Genomic DNA, 21,529 nt, shown 5'->3' with positions numbered 1-21,529 from the left:
TCTTCAGATTACAGTACCTACAGTAGCTGGGTGTGTGAGAGAGTAAGCGCACGTGTTTTTTTTTTGCGGTGACCCGCACGCCTCCCATGCAAATGAGCTACACGTTTTCAGCCAGAACCCCTTGGCGCCATCACACAGGACCTGGCTTTCTGTAAAAAAAAAAGTTGGCCATCCACAATGTTTCAAGCTGAACAGAAAAGGTGACCGATAACCCCTATTCTCCGTCCGACTCATTTTTTGCCACGGTCTCTGGCGCACAAGCGGAGCTTTACCGAGGTCTGTCAAACCGAGTGGCCTGAAGTAAAGTTCAGGTCTGCTTATCTGTCAGGACCTGAAGCAGACGCGGGAAATCGAAGCGTGAATCCGTCCCTCTGAGTGGGGCTTGGGGGGGGGAAGTCCTGCAGACTTTGCTGTGTAGCTGTTTGCAGCAGAGGCACTAAGAGAGCGGACGGTCATTAATCAGAATTTTCCGTCAACCCCACTTTTAAAAGTGCAAACATGCGTCCTACTCGTAGAAAGGTAAGAGCGCAGTTTCCCCGTTTTTTTTTCTCCTGTTGCTCTCAAGATGTACAACTTTTTCCGAAAGTTAGTCGTTGGAGCAATACAAGTTTTCTTTTTTCCCCAAATCTGGCGTGGTTTAGTAAGGGTTTACAAGGGACGGCTTTGTGTGGCTGGATTCTCTGAGCAGCGCTGGTTTCGTACCGTGTCTTTTCCTTCATAGTGTTAAAAAGAGCTTTCTCCTGTTTTTTTTTTCCTACGAGTTTATCATGCAATGGTCTCTTCCCCCCCCCCAACTTTTCGTTAATTTGTGAATGCAAACTTGCTGTGAAGGTCTTGATTTGAAGAACCTTGCCGGCGTGCAATCGCCTACTTTTGGGATTTAAATGCTCGGCCCCGTCTGAACCGCTCCCGACTGGCGCTCGCTCTTCCTGTGCACCCGAAGCCGACATTAGGAGCGGTACGGTGTTAAATTGGTACTTTCATGTTTTACTGCCAGATAGGTGAGGGCGGTGGCTAGATGGAGGCGCGAATTTACGCTGAGGGCGAGGACGGGGTGGGTTTGTAGCCAGAGGTTTTTTAACAGTGGCCATTATTGTGTCCCAGCGGTGTTCCGGCTTCCCAAACCATTTTTTTAAATGACTCTGATTAGCGAGGTTTTGAAATCGACGCCAGTGAAATGATCAGGCTCCGTTGACGTCTTCGGGCGTCCTCGTGCTCACAATTGATAGTTTCCGATAACTTTGATTTTTTTAAAAAAAATATACTGGTAAACGAGCAGGTAATACTCTACCGGATGCGGGTTTTGTGGAAATACATATAATCGAGCGACTGGAAACTTCTCTAAAAGAATGGGATGGAGAATTGCCCTGTATTTTTGTAGCAGTGCGCAGGAAAATTGTCAGGCCTTGAGCTAAGGTTAGTCACGCAAATCTCGGCGTGTGATCGGAGATCTCTCTGCAAGCCATGACGAGAAAGCGAGTTTGCCTGAACTTGGCAAGAGATCTCATTTATCGGAAGTAGTTTTATAGCCTATTAAGCTGTACAGCACTGCCGTTCAGTTTCTGGGACACTGTAAGCTATCAGAGTTCAGCGATAAGGAAACGGTTTCATCTTGTGGAATGTATCGAGAGAAGAGAATCGGGTATAATTAAACACATGCAGTTTTAGGGTATTGTCGCAATTTGCGTACCCCCAAAGTATTAGTGAAAATCTGACTGGTTACAAAACCAATGACATTTCCATATTCATGGGCTTTGTTGTGATCTAACCCGAACTGTGCTTCAGAAGAGTTTCCTCATACATCTGCCATATGAACAGGCTTTGAGGGGGAATTTAGAGGTCACCTGTGGCGAGAGAAGTATTTTTGGTATATGTCAAGCTTGACCCATACCAAAGACAAACATGAATCTGGTGTGATTGTATTTACATCATTTTGGAGCTCCGTTTAAATCTGTTTGAAACTGTTGATCTAGGCACTTTAGATTTGAATCCTTTCATTCAATCCATCATTTCCCCTTACCTAGAATTTGCAGCCTTCGATCAGGATGAATCTAAGAAGCTTCCGAAACACACCCTTGGTACCAATGGAAACCTCCTCCTCTTCAGATGACAGCTGTGACAGTTTCGGTTCTGACAATTTTGCAAACACAGTGAGTAGAGATCCCAAACCTCTTGAGGTGAACACTCCCAGATTGTGAAGTGACAGATGTCTGTTTTCATCCAGTTCCAGCTTTCAAAGTTACTTACAGACTAATCCTATTGTGAAATGTTGGCTTGGTGAAATATTTTAAAATGTATATGGCGCTAGTATTAAAACGAGACACTTATGTTTATAGCGTTCTTAATGCATCTTGAGCAATAGGAATGTACAACCATACAAGAATGTTCATGTATGCTTTTTCCATCCGCAGAAGAAAAGTTTGAAACCTAGCAGTGTCCCAGTGAAGGTGTCTAAAATTCTTAACACAGACTCAGATGAGGGGTCTTTCTGTGGGTTTGAAGAGACCGAATTCAGTGATGTTATGGGCGCTATGGTGAGTCCTGTACTGTCGGGGAAAGTAGAGAGGAAACGATTTAAGATGCTAAACTGTTCTCCTGTGCTCTTCTTTTTCTGCAATTGAAATTCACTGTCTGCAAATGAAATTGACACTATTGGCTTGAGTATGGTATGCCACCTTAAATAGGACAATCATTGTTTCCCCAGACAAACTGGGGCTGAGAAGCTGGAAGTATCATCTGTTGTAAGGTGAACTATTCCAGAGACGGCTAATGTACTTATTGTATTTCATTATGTAAGACTGTGACAGAAGAGGCGACATTTAGCCTTTTTAAATTTCTTATAAAAAAGCATTTTAAAAGGGTGCTTGTAAATGGCAAATCTGAGTAATAGAATGCCATTAATAAAAGGTTAACCTGAGCCCGACTGTTTTGTTTAATAAAGGCTGTTGCCTTTGAGTACTTCACTTTAAAGGCATTTTCCAGGCGCACTGCATTACTACAAATATCTTTGACTTTTCAGTTAGATGGGCCTTTTAAATTCTGAGCTTTTGTCTTGAATGTCAAAGATTTTTTTTTCCCCGGAGCATGTTTATATACATAATTTTTTAAAGATGGAAAGTTAAATTGTTTTTAGCAGTGTACAAGCTGGCTCTAACATTTGGATCTTCAAGGAAAGTTCTTTCATTTCAATCTCATCTTAGATGCACAGTAATTAAGCTCTGATCCTGCATAAAAGCTTCTGCTTTTCTTCACCAGTTTTTAATAAAAGTGATGTATCCTTGTTTCGCTTTGCTTTTCATTGTAGCTATATCTTGACATACGTTGTGGTTGTGCTGGTAAAGGTTTTCAGAGAAGTGCTAGTAAAGTTAATTCATTATGTGCTTCTCAAGTCTGATCTCCTGCGTTGCTAATTTCAGAAAGTGGACTCTGAAGAAGAACCCTCAGCACAGTCAAAGAGGCGGAGAGGATCAAAACCTCTGAAAGTGGCCATGAAATTTCCCACAAGGAATTTACGAAAGCATGGACCTGCAAAACCCATCCCTCCCCAACGAGAGGATTCCCTTTCCGACTCCGACTCGGATGAGGAGAAAGGCCCGAATTTAATGGAAAAGAGAGCGATCAATATCAAGGAGAACAAAGCTATGGTAGGTTGATTTCCCGCAGAAAGAACACGGTGGTTCTGCACCTTTTGCATTGTCCATGTTTTACTGAAATTGTTTTGTCTCATTTGCCCACAGCTTGCGAAGTTAATGTCTGAGCTGAAGACGGTGTCGGGCATTTTCCCCAAGAGGATGTTGCTGCCTTCAGCAAACTCCGTAAGTGCAGAGTTGCTCTTTTAAAATGTTCTGAAACAGCTGGTGCAAGAGTTGGAATACCGCTGTGGGAGATCAGCTTTACCTACACAAATATTCCTTAAAAGCTGTTAAGCAGAAATTCATTAATTTCCCAATTACAATTAGTAATTATGTGACTTTATATACTACATGTATATGCATAATAGTAAAGGAAGGTAAGCATGGAGTATATTATTAGTATAATAAGTATTACAGTAGTACTGATTGAAATAAATGCCAAATGTGAAAAATAAAGCATCATGCTCTTATTCAACATAGTGGGCAAGTGGGTGATGATTCACTTGCTTGTAGAAGCTAATGCTGAGGTTTGGGGGCAGATGACTAAAGTCACGATGGAGGGTTTTTTTTTGTATTTTGTGAGTTTTATCCAGTCTAATATTCTGAGAAGGCTGCAGTCTGTACCAAACAGCACAGCACAAAGAAGGCGACTGGCTTTTGTTGTATAGAAATTTCAGTAGGATCCAAAGAGTGCCTATTGATTTGTCCAATGCACCAGTGCAAACGTCTGTAAACATTCTGTAATGAATACTGTAATTCAGAGTCTTATTGCAGCCATAGTCCCAAGCTCATTACTGGAGAATCTAGCTTGCATTCAGGTGCAGGGGATCGAGTTCTAGCTCGGAGCTGTGAAGAGACGTTTTTGTCCCGTCTTTCCCCAGCCCAGACGGCTGTCCCGCCGACTGGTCCCCAAGTCCTTCCCCGAGCGCAGGTCTCCACCACACACCCGCTCGCGCTCCCTGGTCGACGGCCCCCCCAGCCCCGCTCCGGAGGACGACCTGGAGGACAAGTACTACCTAGCCCGCAGGAGGAGGGTGGAGGATGACGATGAGGAGGTGAGAGAGCGCGTCTCCATGCTGTAAAGTGGGCTTTGCTCTGCGCCTGCTGTGGCCCAACAGTGAGGGAGTTTCATGTGAAACTCTCATTTTGAAATGTGGAAACAAAATTCTCACATTTCATACAGGCACTTAATCGGAGAGCCTTAACTAGATCTGAGTTTTCAATTAATGCTTTTACAGGAAGGCTATATATGATGGGCCACATGGCTTTTCTCTCCCTCACATCCATGCAAATAGTTGGTTTCTAGCCTGGTATTTTAATCTTAAACTTGAGTTGTCTTGTTGGAATTAAGTTACTTCTCTGTCCTGCAGAGGGCGCCTCGTCGTAGAAGCTACAGTGGGGCCATGACAATTCCCCACCATGTGCGGCCTGTAGAGGACATCACAGAGAGCGAGCTGAACAACATCTGTTATAATGTCCGTGAAAAAGTGTATAACAGGGTTTCGGTAAGTGTCGTTTTGAGCCTGTTCTTTAAATACCGTGAGAATATAAAGACCAAAAATTGAAAAACAAAGTTTGTGATTGGCCTGACTTTTTGAGATCTCTTTCAGAGACCGAAAGCTCAAAGTGTTTGAATGGTTTTGGGGGGAAAAAAACAACTTTTTTTTAATAACTTTTCAGCACACAAAATAACAATCGGGATGAAATATGAGATTTGAATGAACAATTTTGATTTCGATAGGGATCGACTTGCCACCAGTGTCGACAGAAAACCGCAGACACAAAAACTAACTGCCGCAATCCGGATTGTGTGGGGGTGAGGGGGCAGTTCTGCGGGCCGTGTCTTCGCAACCGCTACGGAGAAGAGGTTCGACAAGCCCTGCTGGATCCAGTGAGTGACATCTGCCCCCGTGGTTGTTTTATAATTGCGGAACAAGTCATTAGTTTCACATTGGAGAGACCGTATAGTCCTGCCTGAATTCTGATCAGTTTTCTGTCTGGGTTCATGCTACGGAAGTGTTTAAATTTACATCTGAACTGGGACTAAAATTAACGACGCAGAACCACACACTTTGACGGAGCTTGTAACTAAAGGATGACATTAAAATCTGTTAAAAACATGCATTTTGATTATTCATACAGGTGATCAAGTAACATGCAGAATGAGCAAAGAAACAAGTGACTGACTTGACTATATTTGCATTGACATGGCATAATTTTAAAAGGGACAGCAAATTCCAACCAGTTACAGAAAAGGAATTCTTCACAGGTGTTAGCCTGTTTCCATTTAATTAAAGGCATTTAGCAATAACCGCTCTACAAGCTGAATGACATTGGTGTCTCTCACTTACTGTTACTGCTCATTTCTTACTAGTTCAACAGTAGCTTCCAACACCAGATCTGTCTGGAACTGGGTTGAAATAAGCGTGCAAAATTCCAGCAGGAGTAACAGTATCTGACATTCAGCATGTGAAATTATTTTCAGATATATATATATAGCTTTTAATAAGCCTTTCAGTGTTTTTTTTTTCTTCCTAGTGGTTTTGCCTGAGGGATGCATTGCCTTAAATTTAGTTCAAGCATTTACAACAACAGCCTGTATGTCCTGTACAGGTGTCTGCATCTTGGTCATCCAAAGGCATTTGCTCAGAATCGTAGAAATGTAATGAAGACGTATGGGGATATCTTTAGTTTTTAAAGCCAGTCCCTTGTTGTAACTTGTTTATTTAATCAGCCCCTTCGAAATCTTTGTCTTTGGCCTTATTACCATGTTGGGAGGGTCAGAAAGAAGCTTGGGGGGAAAAGAGAGAGCTGAGATTGAAGTGAGAGCAGCTGGAAGTGAATGCGATTCTAATTTTGAGCGAATGTCCGTTACAGACCTGGTTTTGCCCTCCTTGCCGAGGAATCTGTAACTGCAGTTTCTGCCGACAGCGAGAAGGGCGTTGTGCCACTGGAGTGCTCGTCTACTTGGCAAAATACCACGGCTATGACAATGTGCATGCCTACTTGAAAAGGTAATTACATCCTTGATTATTTTTAAACTGTCAGTCCCCCCCTAAGTAAACAGTTTTCTATTGTTGAGATTAAGATTTACTCTGCACGATGTCGCATTCGGTTTGACACTTTTTCTTTTTCTTCGGTGTCAAATTAACCAGATGAAGGGTGCTTGCTACTGCCGCGTGTAGCTTTCCCCAAAAGCAAAGCGTTTTCAACGTGAGTGGGGGGAGGGTGTTAACCACGAGGTCGAAAAATGTTGTGATGTACTACAGTGAAGTTATTGTTCTTTTTGTAGCCTTAAACAAGAACTGGAGGCGAAGGAAAACTGAACAGTGGCAGCGGCAGTCTGGCTCTGGAAAGTGTCTCCCTGGAGTTTTAATTCTGTTGGGGATTTGGCAGATTTCACCTGGGAAATAAATGGGCTGGAAATGCTAAGACCCATTTACAGCGTAAAACTGCCATTGCTTTGGAGTACAGGTGCAATTTGGATTGTGTGATTGGCATCCTTCCTAGTCTCTGTAAAATGTGATGCACTATTTTGGTGCCTAAAATGTTGAACGGTAAAAGTGTATAGCTGTAAGAAACATGAATGTTTGTTCAGCTGGTGCCGTATTACTCTCTACCACTCAGTGGTATTGGTCAGGTGATGGTACAGACCATGGAAAAGCAGCAGCCAGCAGATCCCCCTGGCTGCCAATATTTGCTCATGAAAAGAACCAAAATTAACCCCAATTAAACCAAGTCTTAAGTGACTTAATGTTATTTCATGGAAGACCTGTGTCTCCCTACATGCTCTAAGGAACAAAACACCCTATCTGATTCTGAATATTGATTGTAATAAAATTGCTATGCAGTGTCCATTTTTAGATTACATTGTTCTAAATGTATAAAGTTCTTTTTATTGATCAGCTGTGAGATTTCGGCATGGCTTTTTTTTTAGATGGCAAAAATGTGATCTACAACAGATTACAAGAAATGAAATGACCAAACTTTTGTTAGGATGCGCTTTAAAGTGCCTCTGTTCTTGATTTATCAGATTCTTGGGTACACCAGATATTTCAAAGGGGCTCATTAATCATTTTCAAGCCTGTTTCATACTCTTTGCCTGTTAAAATTGCGCTAAATGTTGTTTTTTATTAAATAAAGCAAAACTGAAGTTGTCTGGCTCAGAGATGATTCCAGTGACTCTCCTCCTCACCCTTTCATTTGTTCTGTCACCAGTGCAATACAGTTTCCTGTTGCTCATGGTTTCTGCTAGTTTTGCAAAGTTAAAATACAAGGCAGAGAAGTGTTGAAATAACTTCAATATTTTTAATCATTCAAGCTACTCAACACCTTGCTTCTTATAAATCAGAATTTAATCGTTTTCAAGCCTGTTTCATACTCTGTACCTGTTAAAATTGTTGTACCTAAAAGTTCTCCATTTTCAAAAATAAAGCAACGCCTTGCTTAATGTATATCAGAATTTTGCTGAATTACTTCCACCACAAATCATCATATCCACGCAGAGCAGTACCACTCAAAAAACACAGCAGGTGCCTGTTCAGTGAAGCAGGGCTGTCCTAGGATGTCTCTACACACTCAGGAGCAGAGCCACGCCCGCAAGGACCCACTTGGCGGGCCGCTCTTTGGTTTTCAAGTGGAAGGTCCACACGTAGGTGTTGCCCCGCAGTTTGGTCTTGTAAACAGGGCACTCGTAGATGTTCCTCGTCTCCTGCCTGTCGTTCGGGATGGCCCTCACGAAGATCACGGGCACGCCGGGCGTGAGCTCTTTCAGCCGGGCCTCGGCCAGGTGCCCTCCCTGCGTGTCCCATCGGGCACCTGAGAGGAAAGGGTGGAAAGGGCAGGTGGTATCAGGGCCATTACCTTCACTATAGCTGTGAGAGGATCCATATGATATACGGCACTGCCTGCTGAAATCCTTTCATTAGATAACTGCTACTAATGGTGTGGAAACAATTAGCAGGCTCTAATGGGAATTTTATACCTGTAAATCATTCCAAGTTTTAAAGCATTTTTTTCTCTCCTGTGTCCCAGCTACTGCTTTAAAGCTCTTTATACAAACTGTTCCTTTGTGTGTCAATTTTGTGGCTATTTCCAAACCCTTTCTCTCTGCTGAGCGTTTCTCAGTGCTTCAAGGCAGAACGTTCGTTTCGATGCTAAAAACCACAAAATGTGAAGTGCTGGAGGGGGTGTTTTTCTTTAACTCAAAATTTCAATGAAATGCGTGAGAATTTGAGACGTTTTTAATTCAAGTTTGATGAGATCGTTCCGTTAACACCACCGTGTTATGTGGATATCTCATACCTTCATAGAAGTAGGGAAATAGCCTTCAACATCCAAATTGCAAAGTGCTTTTTTTACCTTCCATGTACAAGCCATAGATGTAGGCACCTTCTCGGGCGGGTTGATTGAATTCTTCCTTGAACTTCTTCGTTACATCCACGGTGAGGTGCATCTTATCTAATGGCCATTCGTTTTTTCGTGCTAAACTTTGCATTACAGCTGGAAGTAAAAAGAAATCAGGTGTACTGTCCCTGCTTGTTTGTGGATGACTCCTTAAAAGGAAAATCCAGTCAGGTCACTTTTCTATTCAGTAGCAGTGTTAATTTGTTTTTCTTTTAATAACCTCCCTGCTATAAAATACATGAGCAACCCTTATATTGAACAACTGTCTATTTTCATGTCAAGTTATTTCATTGTAAGAAAACTTTTCGAATGCCTTATTGGCTACACGAACTTGTTAACCTCTTTTTGTACATGCTGCGTCTGTGTGGTGCATTTCAGTGTTAAAGGGAGTAAAGGGTTTGACTTCTAATATCTTTTCAATACCTTGAATCTGGGCAAAAAAAGAAAAATCTGAAAAGTGACCGTGTTGTTTTCTGTGGTTGAGAAGAAAGGTCTTGACTGTCAATTCTGTTTTAGGTTTGAAATTTTCCGATGTATAATGTTAACTTTTAAAATACATACATGTGCATATAATGCAAAAAATGACTAACCTTGAGGCATTCTAGGGACACAGATACATGTGTAATGAATACTTCTATCGCAAAACTGTCTTGAACTACTGTAAAAATACTGCCAATGTAGTAGTTTTAGTAATGCTTGAAAGGAAGCTTTAATTTTCTATCTGTTGATGTTGGAGGGTATTCTAGAAAATATACTGACTGACATTTCAAAAATAAATGTGTTCTTATGGCACATTTAGGCTACCTCTTGTTTGTCTGACTATGCAGTTCATATTTCTAAAGTAATACATTTTTAGTTTTGATACATTTGCCATTTTATTTTTAGATGTTTGTCAAAGTGCATTTGTGCTCTTCTTCAAAACATAACTGCTTCAGAAAACTATTAGCATAATAAAGATGCACTTGAAAATACCAGTATTAAACACCAATGATCATCCACTCTGAGGTGATGAATATTTAGGGAAATAATTGTTTATGACATTCAAGCACTGAGCTGATCTGGTAATCAAGCTATGAAATACAATATTTATTCATTAGAGCAAATTTAATGAGGCCTCCTGGCAGTAATTATAAAAACTACTGTAGCAGTAAATTACTAATGAGTTGTGCCAGCCGGCTGCTTACCTGTGAGGAAGGACTGAGGATTGAAGAGGCCGGAGAGCCAGACGACGCTGGGTAAAGTCAGGTCTTGCGTCCAGCTGTCCAACTCTCGACAGCGCATTAGAACATCATTGTACCTGTGGAGAGCACATCACTGTGCTGCTTTTATCATCGCAATCACTGCTTTCTGTCAGTACTGCAAACACAATTACCGTGTTTGCATGTAGACTCGGGGAAACTGCGGTTTGGAACGATCCTCGCCGATACGCTTATCTGTCGCGCCTTGACTAAGACCGTTCCGCACATATCTCGCTTCTGTTTATTAATTCAATCCACAGTAACAATTAGGATAATAATCGTGGCATGGCATCCTATTATTCACCTCTTTATTGACTGAACAAATGTGTGTTGGGGTTTATAGCGTCAAAGTAATAAGTGTGAAGTTGTTTTAGTCAACTAAACAACGGGGTCTCGACTAATGGGAGTAGAAATGTATAGCGAGAGCATGGAGAAAGCATTCAGATATGTTTTTCACGAGAATTACGCAACATTTTATGTAGAACATATTTAATTGTGTTGAATTTTTTATATATTTTCCTTCTCATTCCCACCTCCAAACATGCACATAATTTACATTGTTAACAGTTAAGGTATGACTATGGTGCATTTAAAACAAAAACCGAGTGTGGGATAATTCTGAATACACTCACAAGCCAGTGCAACATCCAGTCTATGTAAAAAAAAAAGACTTTTCTTTCATTGTGACCTCTGTAACCTTAAATAGGAATTCTAAAGTGTTTTTGCAATTGATGTTGCCTTTTGATGCACACCAAGTAATACAGATGCAGTTTGGTTTATGACATGTTACTTACCACTGTGCTAGACTGTATGTTGATGGATATGCTAGCTTGGTCCAGGTGTCAGGAACATTATCAAAGAAAAGAGCTGTCTGTAGTCGCTCCATCTCTGAGGAAATTGCCAACTCACCCTAACAAAAGAAAGCATAAGTGCACTCGTTGTGGCTTTAAAAGAGACTGTGATAAGATGACATGATAAATAGTGAATTCCTTGCAGGGAAAACACATCAAGTAGCTGAACTTGACAATTCTGTTATTTCATCAGCTGCTACATTAAAGCTCCATTTGTTCTGTTTCATGTGTAGGTTAATTTAAGAGAATGCGCTTAATGTTATGAATAATTTAAAATGCGAGAGCTCTGCATTGACATGTATACTGGGTGAAATTCATTGACTATTGCTCGTAATTGCCCAGTTACCTAGTCAAAACAGTTTGAAGTTTTAGACAAGATGGGAGACGTGTCGGGTTTTTTAGGGCCAATAATGCATACAAAATATTCCCAGGCTTGTTTTATGCATTAGCAGTTTCTCTAAATAGATGTGACACAAGGAAACACTTTTGTATACAGAAAACGGTGCGAAAAAACGTCTGCGCGGTGCATCTGAAATCTGTGGAAGATGGCGAACGACATTTATACAGACCTTGAGTCCTAAATCCAGCTCCTTCAGCGAGCGTCGTATTTCATATATAAGGATATTCATTCGTTCACACTCCTGAAAGCATACTAATATATAAGGAGAGCGATCTGCTGTTTTGGAGGTGATGTCAGACATATTGTACTCCTCTGGCAGTTTTTCCAAAATATCATCAAGGATAGTTTTCACCTAAAAATATATTAAACATATTTTTAAAAGGGTCTTATTTTAAAATTATTTTTCATTACAGTTAAGAATTAATTGCTCGATATTAACTATATTATACACAAAAGAAAATAATTACTATAACTTCTATACAATATTGTGGGATTTCTCTATCCGGAATAAGTAAAGCTTTGTTGAGTAAATGTTGTTAACAGGTAACGGGTTTTGACAAAAAATCTCACAAAAAATCCTAAAGTGATACAAAAGGATTCAAGTACACAAACTTGAGTGTCATATAAATATTAAGAAAGACATCATAAATATATGTTTTGGCGTGGTTATATTAACAGCACAGTGTTTCGGTCGTTTTGAAATTCATTAGCTTTGAACACTCCTCTTGATTACACTTCATATTCTACTGTCATTTCAGTTTCAAAAGACCGTGATGTGAAACATATTTTACAATCAATTCTGCGTGATCTCTTATAACATGGGGGGGGGGGGGGGTTCTTCATACAACACAGCAAGAACGACACATTGAGGTTGTATTATTAAGTTGGAAAATACAAATACCCTTTCCAAAAACAAATAAGACTTTATCAAAGACTTTGCAAGGCATTAGCAATGAAATTCTCTTAGAAAGGGACGTTGCTTGTGTGACCACTTGTGCTTGTGTTGCACATGTCGCTTCCTTTCTGCCAGTACTGACCTTCTCCTCCACTGTCTGGGAGGATCCCTCCCCGATAACAGAGTCTCTGGGCTGCAGCTCCAGCAGTGTGTGGAAGAGATTGTCGGAGGTGACGGTGAGGAATTCTATCTCTGCATTAGGATGTAATCCATAATGCACCGGGCTTTCATGAGGCAGCATCTCGTCGATGTACCGATGGTAGCCCTGGTAATCCAAGTTTGAAGGAACGGCAAACCCCGGAGCTAAAGCCAACTTTCTATCGAACTGAAACGCACACAGACGTAATTGGAACTCAGTCACAATAAATTAAACCTGTACGCTCATATCCACAGTTTTTTTTTTTTGCTGTTTAGACGTTGCCAGTTTTTTAAAAAATTTTCTGCGTCGAAATAAAATTTGACCAAAACTAAAGAGTGAAAATGTAGTCAATTTTGTGTATTACCAGTCCTTAGAAGTTAAATTTATTTTTAATTTGAGATCAAATCACAGAGATTGACATATTTAAAATGTGGGGATGGGGAAAAAAGATCAAACGGTAAATCTTATTTAGCTACCCTTTAAAATACGTAGCTAACATGCACATACAGTACTTTGTTGCAAAACAAACGTTAGTTTTGTAATTAGTTTCAAATGTAAGAATTGAGCTTTATAAGCATGCATGCAAGAACTGTAATAAAAAAAGAAGACCCACAGCGTAAAAGAAGGAAAAGAAGCGAGCAGCTCTAATTTTCTTTGCATAGTGCTGATGTTCCTTCGGACTCCATAAGGGGGAGCTCAGATACAGCCAACACTGACCGCTTCGCGACATCACAGCGCAGCAGCTTATACTGGGTGGCTTTAAAGATATTTAATCATCAGCAAAAGGTGTCTTTAACGCAACATTGAGATGAAGACCACCATTTCAAACAGAACGCTCCTCCTTATCCCGGGGTAGCTGTGAGGCCAAAGTTGGAGTGAAAGCTCTCCTACCTGGTTAGGTTGCATGTACTCTTCCAGGTAGGTGCGACACAGGCGTCTGTCCCAGTCATCGGTAATATGGCCCCCGTACATGATCTCTCCAAACAAATAGCGAAGGTCCTCCCACGGCACCTTTCAAAATGCAAGAATTATTATTTTTTATTATTTTTTGTCAGTCATTTCAAGCCAATAAACATATCACCCCTTTTCTGCCACTAACACTTCTACCCCTTTGGTAGTTAGTAGCTAATTGATCTATGGATCTCATTTAGTCGTTTCTTGAAATAAGCCAGGGTATGGGCTTCAACAACATTGCTTGGTAGGTCGTTCCACACTCCCACAGCCATTTGAGTTACAAAATGCCTTTTGTTCTCAGTTTTAAATGCCCCTTGTAGTTTTCACATATACCCACTGCTTCGCATTTCATTGTGCATTCTGAAAAATTCTTCTGGGTTGACTTTGTCATTACATCTTGATATTTATGAATACTTGTATCAGGTCTCATCGCAGTCTTCTCTGTCCAAGACTGCACAGCTTCAGGTCCTGAAGCCTGTCAGTGTAAGACTTTCCCTTAAACCCTGGAATATATGAGGTTACTCCTAACACACTGGAGCAGACTTTCAATAAGACCGTTCTTTCAGTCTGTGTCAGGGCTTGTGCAGCAAACATTAGAACACCTTGTAAATATTATGATTTACAAAGGAGGAAAATCCAAAAAATTATGTAAGTCCTGACCTTAGTAAAGAAATCATCCATTGTATAATATTTTCCATACATTATACTACTAAATGTAAAGGTTATATTAATATTTTATTTTCAATTCTGAATTTAAGTTATGTGGCACAAACAGTAAGCCATAATCCTTAGAAGGCCAAAACTAAGTTGTATCAGACTTTTTTCAGTTAAAATACTAGACAATTTTAGAACAACACTAACCTTAAACCAATAGGACTTGATGACAAAGCAGTACTCAAAAAGTACTCAAAGGTACTAAAAAGCTTAAAAAGGAAACTTCCAAGTAAAAAAATATCAACTCAAACCTATGTCTACTGTAATCAGTAATGCTTCAACTGCACCACAGGTGAACATTTCTGTAGGGCAAATTTTCATTTACATGTCATGCAGACACTGAATAGCTATGTTTAGAGGTGACAAAGTAAAAGACAGCTCCGATTAGTTACCTGTGAGTTGGCTTCTAAGTAGTTGTACAGAACATTGACAGAGATGGTCAGGTCTCCGGTGTTAAAGGGGTACTTGCGATTCCAACCTTGAGGTCCAAATTTGCGCCGTTCGGCAACGCAGGCGTGAAAGTAGCAGAGGGAGAAAAGAATGGTCTTAAATTCCTGCTCCCGGGAGCACTGGTCTAGAATATCCTGTCAAAAAACAGAGTGAAATTAGACATTATAAAACTTTTCTAGCAGTGACCTCAATCCATATTCACTTTAATTCTCAATGTCAATAAGCCGAGGCTAAAAAAGGGCCATTTTCATTCTATCATGACTAGGTATTGATGTGGCTGTTTTTGTTTCTCTTCAATAACTTGAACTCTGACTGTAATCCATCCATCCATACTTTTTCTGACCTCTTTATCCAACTCAGAGTCGTGGGGGAGCCAGAGACTTCTCAGACAGTAACCGGATACACCCTAGACAGGACACCAGTCCATCACAGGGCACAAACACATACAGACATGCACACATTCACACCAGGGCCACATTTTCTCAGATTAACTGAGAAAGTAACCTACCCTCGCATGTCTGGACCATGTGAGGAAACCAGAGCACCTAGAGGAAACTAAAGCAAACACTGAGAGAACATGCAAACTCCACACAGATGGCAGACCAGAAATTGAATCCAGGGCCTCAGCGCGGTGAGGCAGCAATGCTAACCAGTGTGCCACCAAACTGTCCTTTGATTTTTCTTTCAAAGAGCACAATCTTCTTCTTCTCCTGAAACACTGCTCTCTCATGAAATGCCAACTTTTTTTAAGTACACATGTGTTTTTTGGTATATTGACGGGCCTAGTTCTTTTTTCTCCGAGATTCGGACAGCCAGAAGGCGTTCGTTACCTGGTCGAAGTTGTCAAGCGCGGAGTGCAGATTAGCCAGCATGCCCGTGGGTGGCTCATTGGTGATCTTGATGGAGTTCTCCAGGATTCCCTGGGGGATAATGTGCTCCTGCCGGGTGGGAGCTGGCTCCGCGCTCATGAATACACGGTAGTCGGGGTGACTGCCTTCACTGTACTTCTCCAGCAGCTTCTCCAAGCTCCCCAACCACTTGGCCACCAGGTGAATATTCTGGCAAAACGCACAACATTCAAAACCACAGTCTGCGCTTACCTCTCGTGAAGACTGGGGGAAACAAACGAACAGGCAGACGAATCTCTCTTTTCAGATGCGACTCGTTTCTCCAAAAATAATACACTGCTTTGAAAAAGCACTGCCTTATTTAAACCTTTCCCGTCAGGAATGGCCAGTTTGCTTCAGTTAAAGCTAAATACAATCACTTCACTGTAATCTGTCGGCGGCAACATCAACATTTCAGCATGAGACACATTTCACACTACAGTGGTGATGTTATGGCATAATCAATATAAGCATTTTAAGCAAAAAATATTGTGCTTAATCAAGTGCAGTACATCTAGGCTTGTATCCCATGTACTGAAAAGAAGCTCTTTACAAGCACATTAAAGACAGGGTAATAATATCACACTGTTGAGATGAAGAAGCTAAGATACTGTCTGTTGGGCATTATGTTTTGCAAGCCTAAAAAAGTGATCTTCCTCAAAATCACTGAAACAGTTTTGAATATTCCTGCACTGTAAGCTGTGTACGCAGTTTGGCATTCTCTTTAAATTCTACACCACCTATTTTTAAATGTAACAAAAGAAAAAGCTTTATCCAGAAAAAAAAAACAGAGATCAACCAGTATCTATGGTGTAGTGGGTGGGGGGTTAAACTTAGTTCCTCAAGGGAATACTGATCTTCTGGCTTTTTGGTGCACATCTGTACTTTAACTGTTCTGATGTCTTTTTTTGTTTTTCTATTGTTCCACATTTTTCATAGGCCTGGTGCCTTTGAATGCCCTCTAACTTTAAAAATCAACCAAGAGAAACAAAAGGAAGCAGACAATTTTGCAGCTGAAGGGAACAATTAAGTAAAAGAAAGATTAAACCAAAGGCCGACAAAGCCCATGTGGCCCCATTTGACCCCCCCAGGGCAGCAGTGCCCTCTGACCTGCAGGATAACCCAGTGGCCCTCTTTTGAAGCCTTCTTCAGAGCCACTTCAGCCACAGCCTCCTGGCCTTGCCCCAGGGACACATTGTGCAGCTTCCCCAGGTCTATGGTGAACGCCATCTTTTTTCCTGTATTTCAAAGGAGATATATTTTCAGATACCTTGTAAATGGGCAGGTGTTTTGGGTGACTGTTCGCCTCCTTTGTGTTATTTTTCATTTGGCTAGCTGCCAATGCTTTCTTATAGATGTATGCCTTAGATACCTCTTTTCCCTTACAGAAGGATCAGTAGTGTGCAAGACTTTTGTTAGTTCATGCGGTTCGGGTCTACATAATGTCAAACAGGCAGGCTTATGAATTAAAACCACTAATCAGACTAATAAAAAGCCTGGTCTTCTCCAGTGTTGAAGATTGCTATGCTCAGCTGGCAGAGTTCTCAAATAACACCTCCTAAAATCTCCAGAATGTTTAACTAGAGCTCCTAGATCTACTCAACTACATCTCCCTCTCATGAATATATAACCCCCTGGCCCGAAACCCTGCACTGGCTTCCTGTTGAATTTCACTGAACTTCAAAGTGTTGCTCTTGACCTCTAAGGCTATGAAGAAATCTCAGAAATCTCTTTCATATTTCTGACCTTCTGAGAAATTACAACCCTTGCCCTAGCCTTTGTAGTATTCTGATGCCAGTCTGTTGTTGGTCTCTTCAGCAAGAAAGACTGCTGTGGGTGACAGATTGGACTTTCTACTGTTATTTCAAATCTTTCTCCTGCCTGTTTTCAAATCTTAAAACAATTGGTTCATAGTGGAATTCCAGTTGGTGTAATGAGATATATATACTGTATATAGACTATATACATTATAATAAATAATACATTTTTGTTAATATGCAGTATTTTCATGTTGTACAAAAGACACTTGAATGGAGTTAGTCATTATTATAATATTGGAAGCATAAAGGCTCATTTCCAGGCAATATTTTATTTTCTGCTGAAGGCATGTACATTTCCATAGCTCTTTCCAAAATAATAATACTAATCTACCCTGTATTGTTATAAGGCTCCTTGGCAGTTCATAAAGGCAAGAAGTTACAGAGTATTTGCTTTGAATTAAAGAACTATTTTCATTATTACCCAGGGATTCAACATCTTTCAGAGGATCGACTCCAGGGGAAAGGATGAAAAAGACCGGAGAAGCTGGGCCGCTTTCTCTGAACGACTTTGCAAACTCAGTTTTACGCACTTCAGTGTATTTTGTTCCAAGCTTCTCTTCCACAAAATTTCTGCCGAGAAAAGAGTTGTTAACATTTAGGTCAGGAAACTTACTGTACATTACATCTTGGAGCGTGCCACAGAGAAAATGACAGTCACCTCCAAATTCCCAAAGAAAACGCCAAGCATGCGCTCATCTATCATTAGCTGTGCGGCATCTATTCCCAACATCAAGCACTGGATGACACTTCAAACAGGCCACACTGTCAGTCTACCTCACTGCGTACGTCATCCTATCTGGGCGCAGGGCACGCATCATTATTAACTTCTGGAGAGAGCTTTTAGCTTTCCATTCCTGCGGAAACCTTTCTTTTTCCGGACACTCCGATTCAACCACTTTTTTCCAGCGTTTCGGGGATCCTTCAATATCCCTATCCAGTCCTCGAAATTCATCTGTGAAACTCATTGTCTGACGTGTTGTGTTGGAGAGGGGAAAGGCGACAGAGTTTAGGGTCATTAACCCTCCGCTACCAACGCACACCAACATAGAGTAAGAGTTAAAATCAAAATGTGCGCTTCCAGAGGAAAAAAAGGATTGATGAATCTGTGTTATTGAGAGCTCTTTGGACCATTTTAAAATTGAAAACCTTTTGCAAGATTGCAAATGGTTGAATAAAAAACAAGAGCATCATCTTTCAGAACATTCTAGAACCTCTCAGGGCCCATGTGTTCCTTTTTGCTTCTACAACCTTTATAAACATACATTTTATTTTAAAAAATAAATTGCTTTTTTTAATAACTTATCGATTATAAGGATTATAAAGTAATTAAAACATACCTTGATGGCACTCCACGCCGAGTTTGACAGAAAGTCTACAGGACTGATATAGTTATGGTCGATGTTGAACCTGAGCAGGAAATCCAGTTCGCGGACACTCATTTCTTTACTCATTAATAAAAGCTGCAAGTTGGGAAAAAAAAAATCCACAGCATTTCAACAAAAAAAAACAAAACACAACTTTTGTGTCAAATGTACAATACAAGCGTTATGAAAGTGAGACAGCGTGGGGTTACCTATAAATGTGAATGAACAGGTCGAGCAAACCTGAAATCATAGATGATAGAAATCATACCTGAAAGGCCAGCTGGGCTGTAAAAGTAAGTTTGTCTCTTTCAAACAAGCCTCGACTAATGTAATTGAAGCTGGAGAAGGTAATGCAGTCAATGAGGGTATTTACCCTCCTCCTGACATCATCAGAAGGTTCTGCTTGATGCACAGCCTTGTGAAACACAACATTAAATGCCTAAAGAGGAAGAAGAAAATGACTAGCAATATAGATATTCAATGGAAATAAATATGTATTTGAAGACCACAGGCAGTAATGTGTAAATTAAATTTTACCTTAAGTGAGAACTGGTACATTGGATTTATTTTATTGAGATCATTCATTATGAAGTAGAGCAGAGAGGCTCTTACTGCCACAGGACGATAGTGTTCACGAGCTTCATTAATTTTTACTTCATTAACTTTCGCTTCCAGAACCTGCAACACAGAATGCGTTGTAGTTTGCTAGACAGAAAGACTGGGTACTGGCAATGACCAAAAGGAACACAAGTTGAAATGATGTGAAAGCTATGAAATCTTACAAAACTGATGTGTCTGATTGAAAAACCTGTCAAGTAATAATCACACAGAAAGCACACACATACCTAAAAATATTACTTTTCCCTTAGACTCCATTGAAAATTGATCTTAGTTTTCATGCATTTTCCAAGTGCTTAAAACCGAGTCTGAAAAACAGTATTTCACTTAGAAACTGTTGTAGATTTTAATGCTAACTACAGCCAGAGCTTACAATATAATGAAGTATTCATATGCCACAATCCTAATAAATAAATTGATATTCTTTAAAAGAAACTGAAGTTAAAAATCATTATCTGTGCAACGGGAACAACATCAGTCTATATATTTTTCAAAGGGCTTAAGTTCCAAATAAAGTGTGGTCTGGCACAAAATAAATCATTTTGTGTCTTGTGGTATTTTTTTGCCAAATTGACATTAAACTAACCATAATCTATATATAGGCATAAAAATGTATTTCAACATTCCAAACGGTCTTGAGGCAGACAGCATTACTCTTCTCACTGTTTTACAGTAAAAGTTTAACAGCTTCGTATTTTAAACAGCCTACTATCTGGTGTTGTCTGGGAAGTCAGAGTGGAAAGACTTAAACAATGAAAGTTCTGTCATTTTACTAATCTTTAAACAAGGCATTGTACAGTATCTGGCTGTTGTAAAACAAATTCTGCTTTCTACTCTTGTCTTCTCTCTCTGCTGTCATTCTGACTTCCTGTCAAGGAAAGCTGAACTTATTTTTCATCTGTACTGTAGTTCTAAGTTTGCTCTCCAAAAGGATCTCGAAGAACTGCTAAATCACGAACAGTTTCCAGCATTAAAAAAGTAATTGTTTTGTTTGGGTTCAATCTTGGGCACACAAAAGATAACAAGAGATTATTATTATGGAAAATGTGCATTGTGGAATATGGAAAGCTAGCCTCATAACCTTAACAGTTCAGTCAATGCAAAGGGTAAAAATAATTATCCAAAGGTTTCTCTGCTGCTAGAGTCATGTTGCAACTGGTGAGTTTTAACGTAATTAAATTTCCCCAACCTGATTACAGAAAAATATGATGAACAAGCTGTTCTCATGAGGTTACAAATAAAAACATAAATATTACTGCCAAAATGTGAACTCTTTCATGTCAGTTCGGCCAACGGAAAGCTGATGTTACCTGGTTTCTTGTTGGTGTGTAAACTTTACATCTTAACAAAACCGAATATGTCCAGCCCAAGACAGAAGTGAGATCCGGTTTGCAAAAACGTGTAAAGGGTTCATAAAAGCAAATTAACTATCACAGGGCTCTAAAGTATGAATGTCCACTCTTTAAAAAAAAGGGGAACAAATTTGGCAGCACTTGTAAAACTAAATATTTTTTGCTTAACATTGTAAGCTGTAACTACAGTTTTTGACAGTGACCAAAGGCGCCTTGAGCCACAGTTTGGAAGTAAGAGATTCTGGCAAAGGAAACAGCTTAAAGTTTGTGATACTACTGGTCCAAGGTCTCCTAACCAGATCTACCTTCATCTCGATTTCGGCAGCTGTGTGCTTGGTTGTTTCCAGCTTCTCCACTAGCAGGTTATCCCCAAGGAAGTTACTCTCTGCGGCAGACAGGCGGGTCAGCAGCTCATCTTCCAGCAGCTTCAGTTCAATTTTAAAGTAGTTCTGTTGTTTGGTCAAATCAGACTGCAGGCCGCGTGTGAGGAAAAAAAAACCCCAACAACAATAGACATTTCCAAAGAAAATCGTGAAGAAAACAGGTTCTTGCTTTTTAAGCATTTCAAGAGAGTTACTAAAGCAGACAAGCCAATGAAAAGTAGCTGAAGGGAGAAAGGTTGTCACCAGACACAGAATTGTCTGCATATTATTTTCGCAAAGGAACAAATGAAGGTTAATTCCATGCTGAAACATACAAAGAAGAAACGCCTTGAAGGAGAAAAACACTCAACATCAAAAACCTGGTTT

The 21,529-nt window shown here is 40.2% G+C and overlaps 2 protein-coding genes across 2 annotated transcripts in view; one reads left to right on the top strand and one right to left on the bottom strand.

Annotated features, from left to right (window-relative positions):
* Nucleotides 1–174: 174 nt before the first annotated feature.
* cdca7a (cell division cycle associated 7a) lies at nt 175–8,086 on the top strand. Its single transcript, XM_088930447.1, has 10 exons — nt 175–519; nt 2,025–2,150; nt 2,412–2,534; nt 3,417–3,644; nt 3,738–3,815; nt 4,514–4,687; nt 5,003–5,137; nt 5,374–5,523; nt 6,510–6,646; nt 6,925–8,086. The coding sequence occupies exons 1-10, from the start codon at nt 499–501 to the stop codon at nt 6,956–6,958; spliced, it is 1,206 nt and encodes a 401-aa protein (XP_088786573.1). The 5' UTR covers nt 175–498; the 3' UTR covers nt 6,959–8,086.
* Nucleotides 8,087–8,202: 116 nt separating this feature from the next.
* The window catches only part of dnah9l (dynein, axonemal, heavy polypeptide 9 like), an 84,031-nt gene continuing 70,704 nt past the window's right edge, over nt 8,203–21,529 (bottom strand). Inside the window, exons 67-82 of the mRNA XM_088929989.1 lie at nt 21,086–21,250; nt 19,348–19,488; nt 19,079–19,249; nt 18,784–18,906; nt 18,221–18,414; nt 17,868–18,016; nt 16,737–16,864; nt 15,570–15,797; nt 14,682–14,873; nt 13,513–13,632; nt 12,565–12,807; nt 11,697–11,879; nt 11,071–11,186; nt 10,223–10,335; nt 8,994–9,134; nt 8,203–8,450 (exon numbers count right to left, since the gene is read on the bottom strand). Coding sequence (XP_088786115.1) covers nt 8,203–8,450; nt 8,994–9,134; nt 10,223–10,335; nt 11,071–11,186; nt 11,697–11,879; nt 12,565–12,807; nt 13,513–13,632; nt 14,682–14,873; nt 15,570–15,797; nt 16,737–16,864; nt 17,868–18,016; nt 18,221–18,414; nt 18,784–18,906; nt 19,079–19,249; nt 19,348–19,488; nt 21,086–21,250 — 2,655 coding nt within the window. The remainder of the gene's footprint in view (nt 8,451–8,993; nt 9,135–10,222; nt 10,336–11,070; nt 11,187–11,696; nt 11,880–12,564; nt 12,808–13,512; nt 13,633–14,681; nt 14,874–15,569; nt 15,798–16,736; nt 16,865–17,867; nt 18,017–18,220; nt 18,415–18,783; nt 18,907–19,078; nt 19,250–19,347; nt 19,489–21,085; nt 21,251–21,529) is intronic.

Source organism: Atractosteus spatula, chromosome 13 (assembly GCF_055471065.1).
Source record: "Atractosteus spatula isolate fAtrSpa1 chromosome 13, fAtrSpa1.hap1, whole genome shotgun sequence".
Classification (NCBI taxonomy): domain Eukaryota; kingdom Metazoa; phylum Chordata; class Actinopteri; order Semionotiformes; family Lepisosteidae; genus Atractosteus; species Atractosteus spatula.
This window is presented reverse-complemented; position numbering and strand designations above follow the sequence as displayed.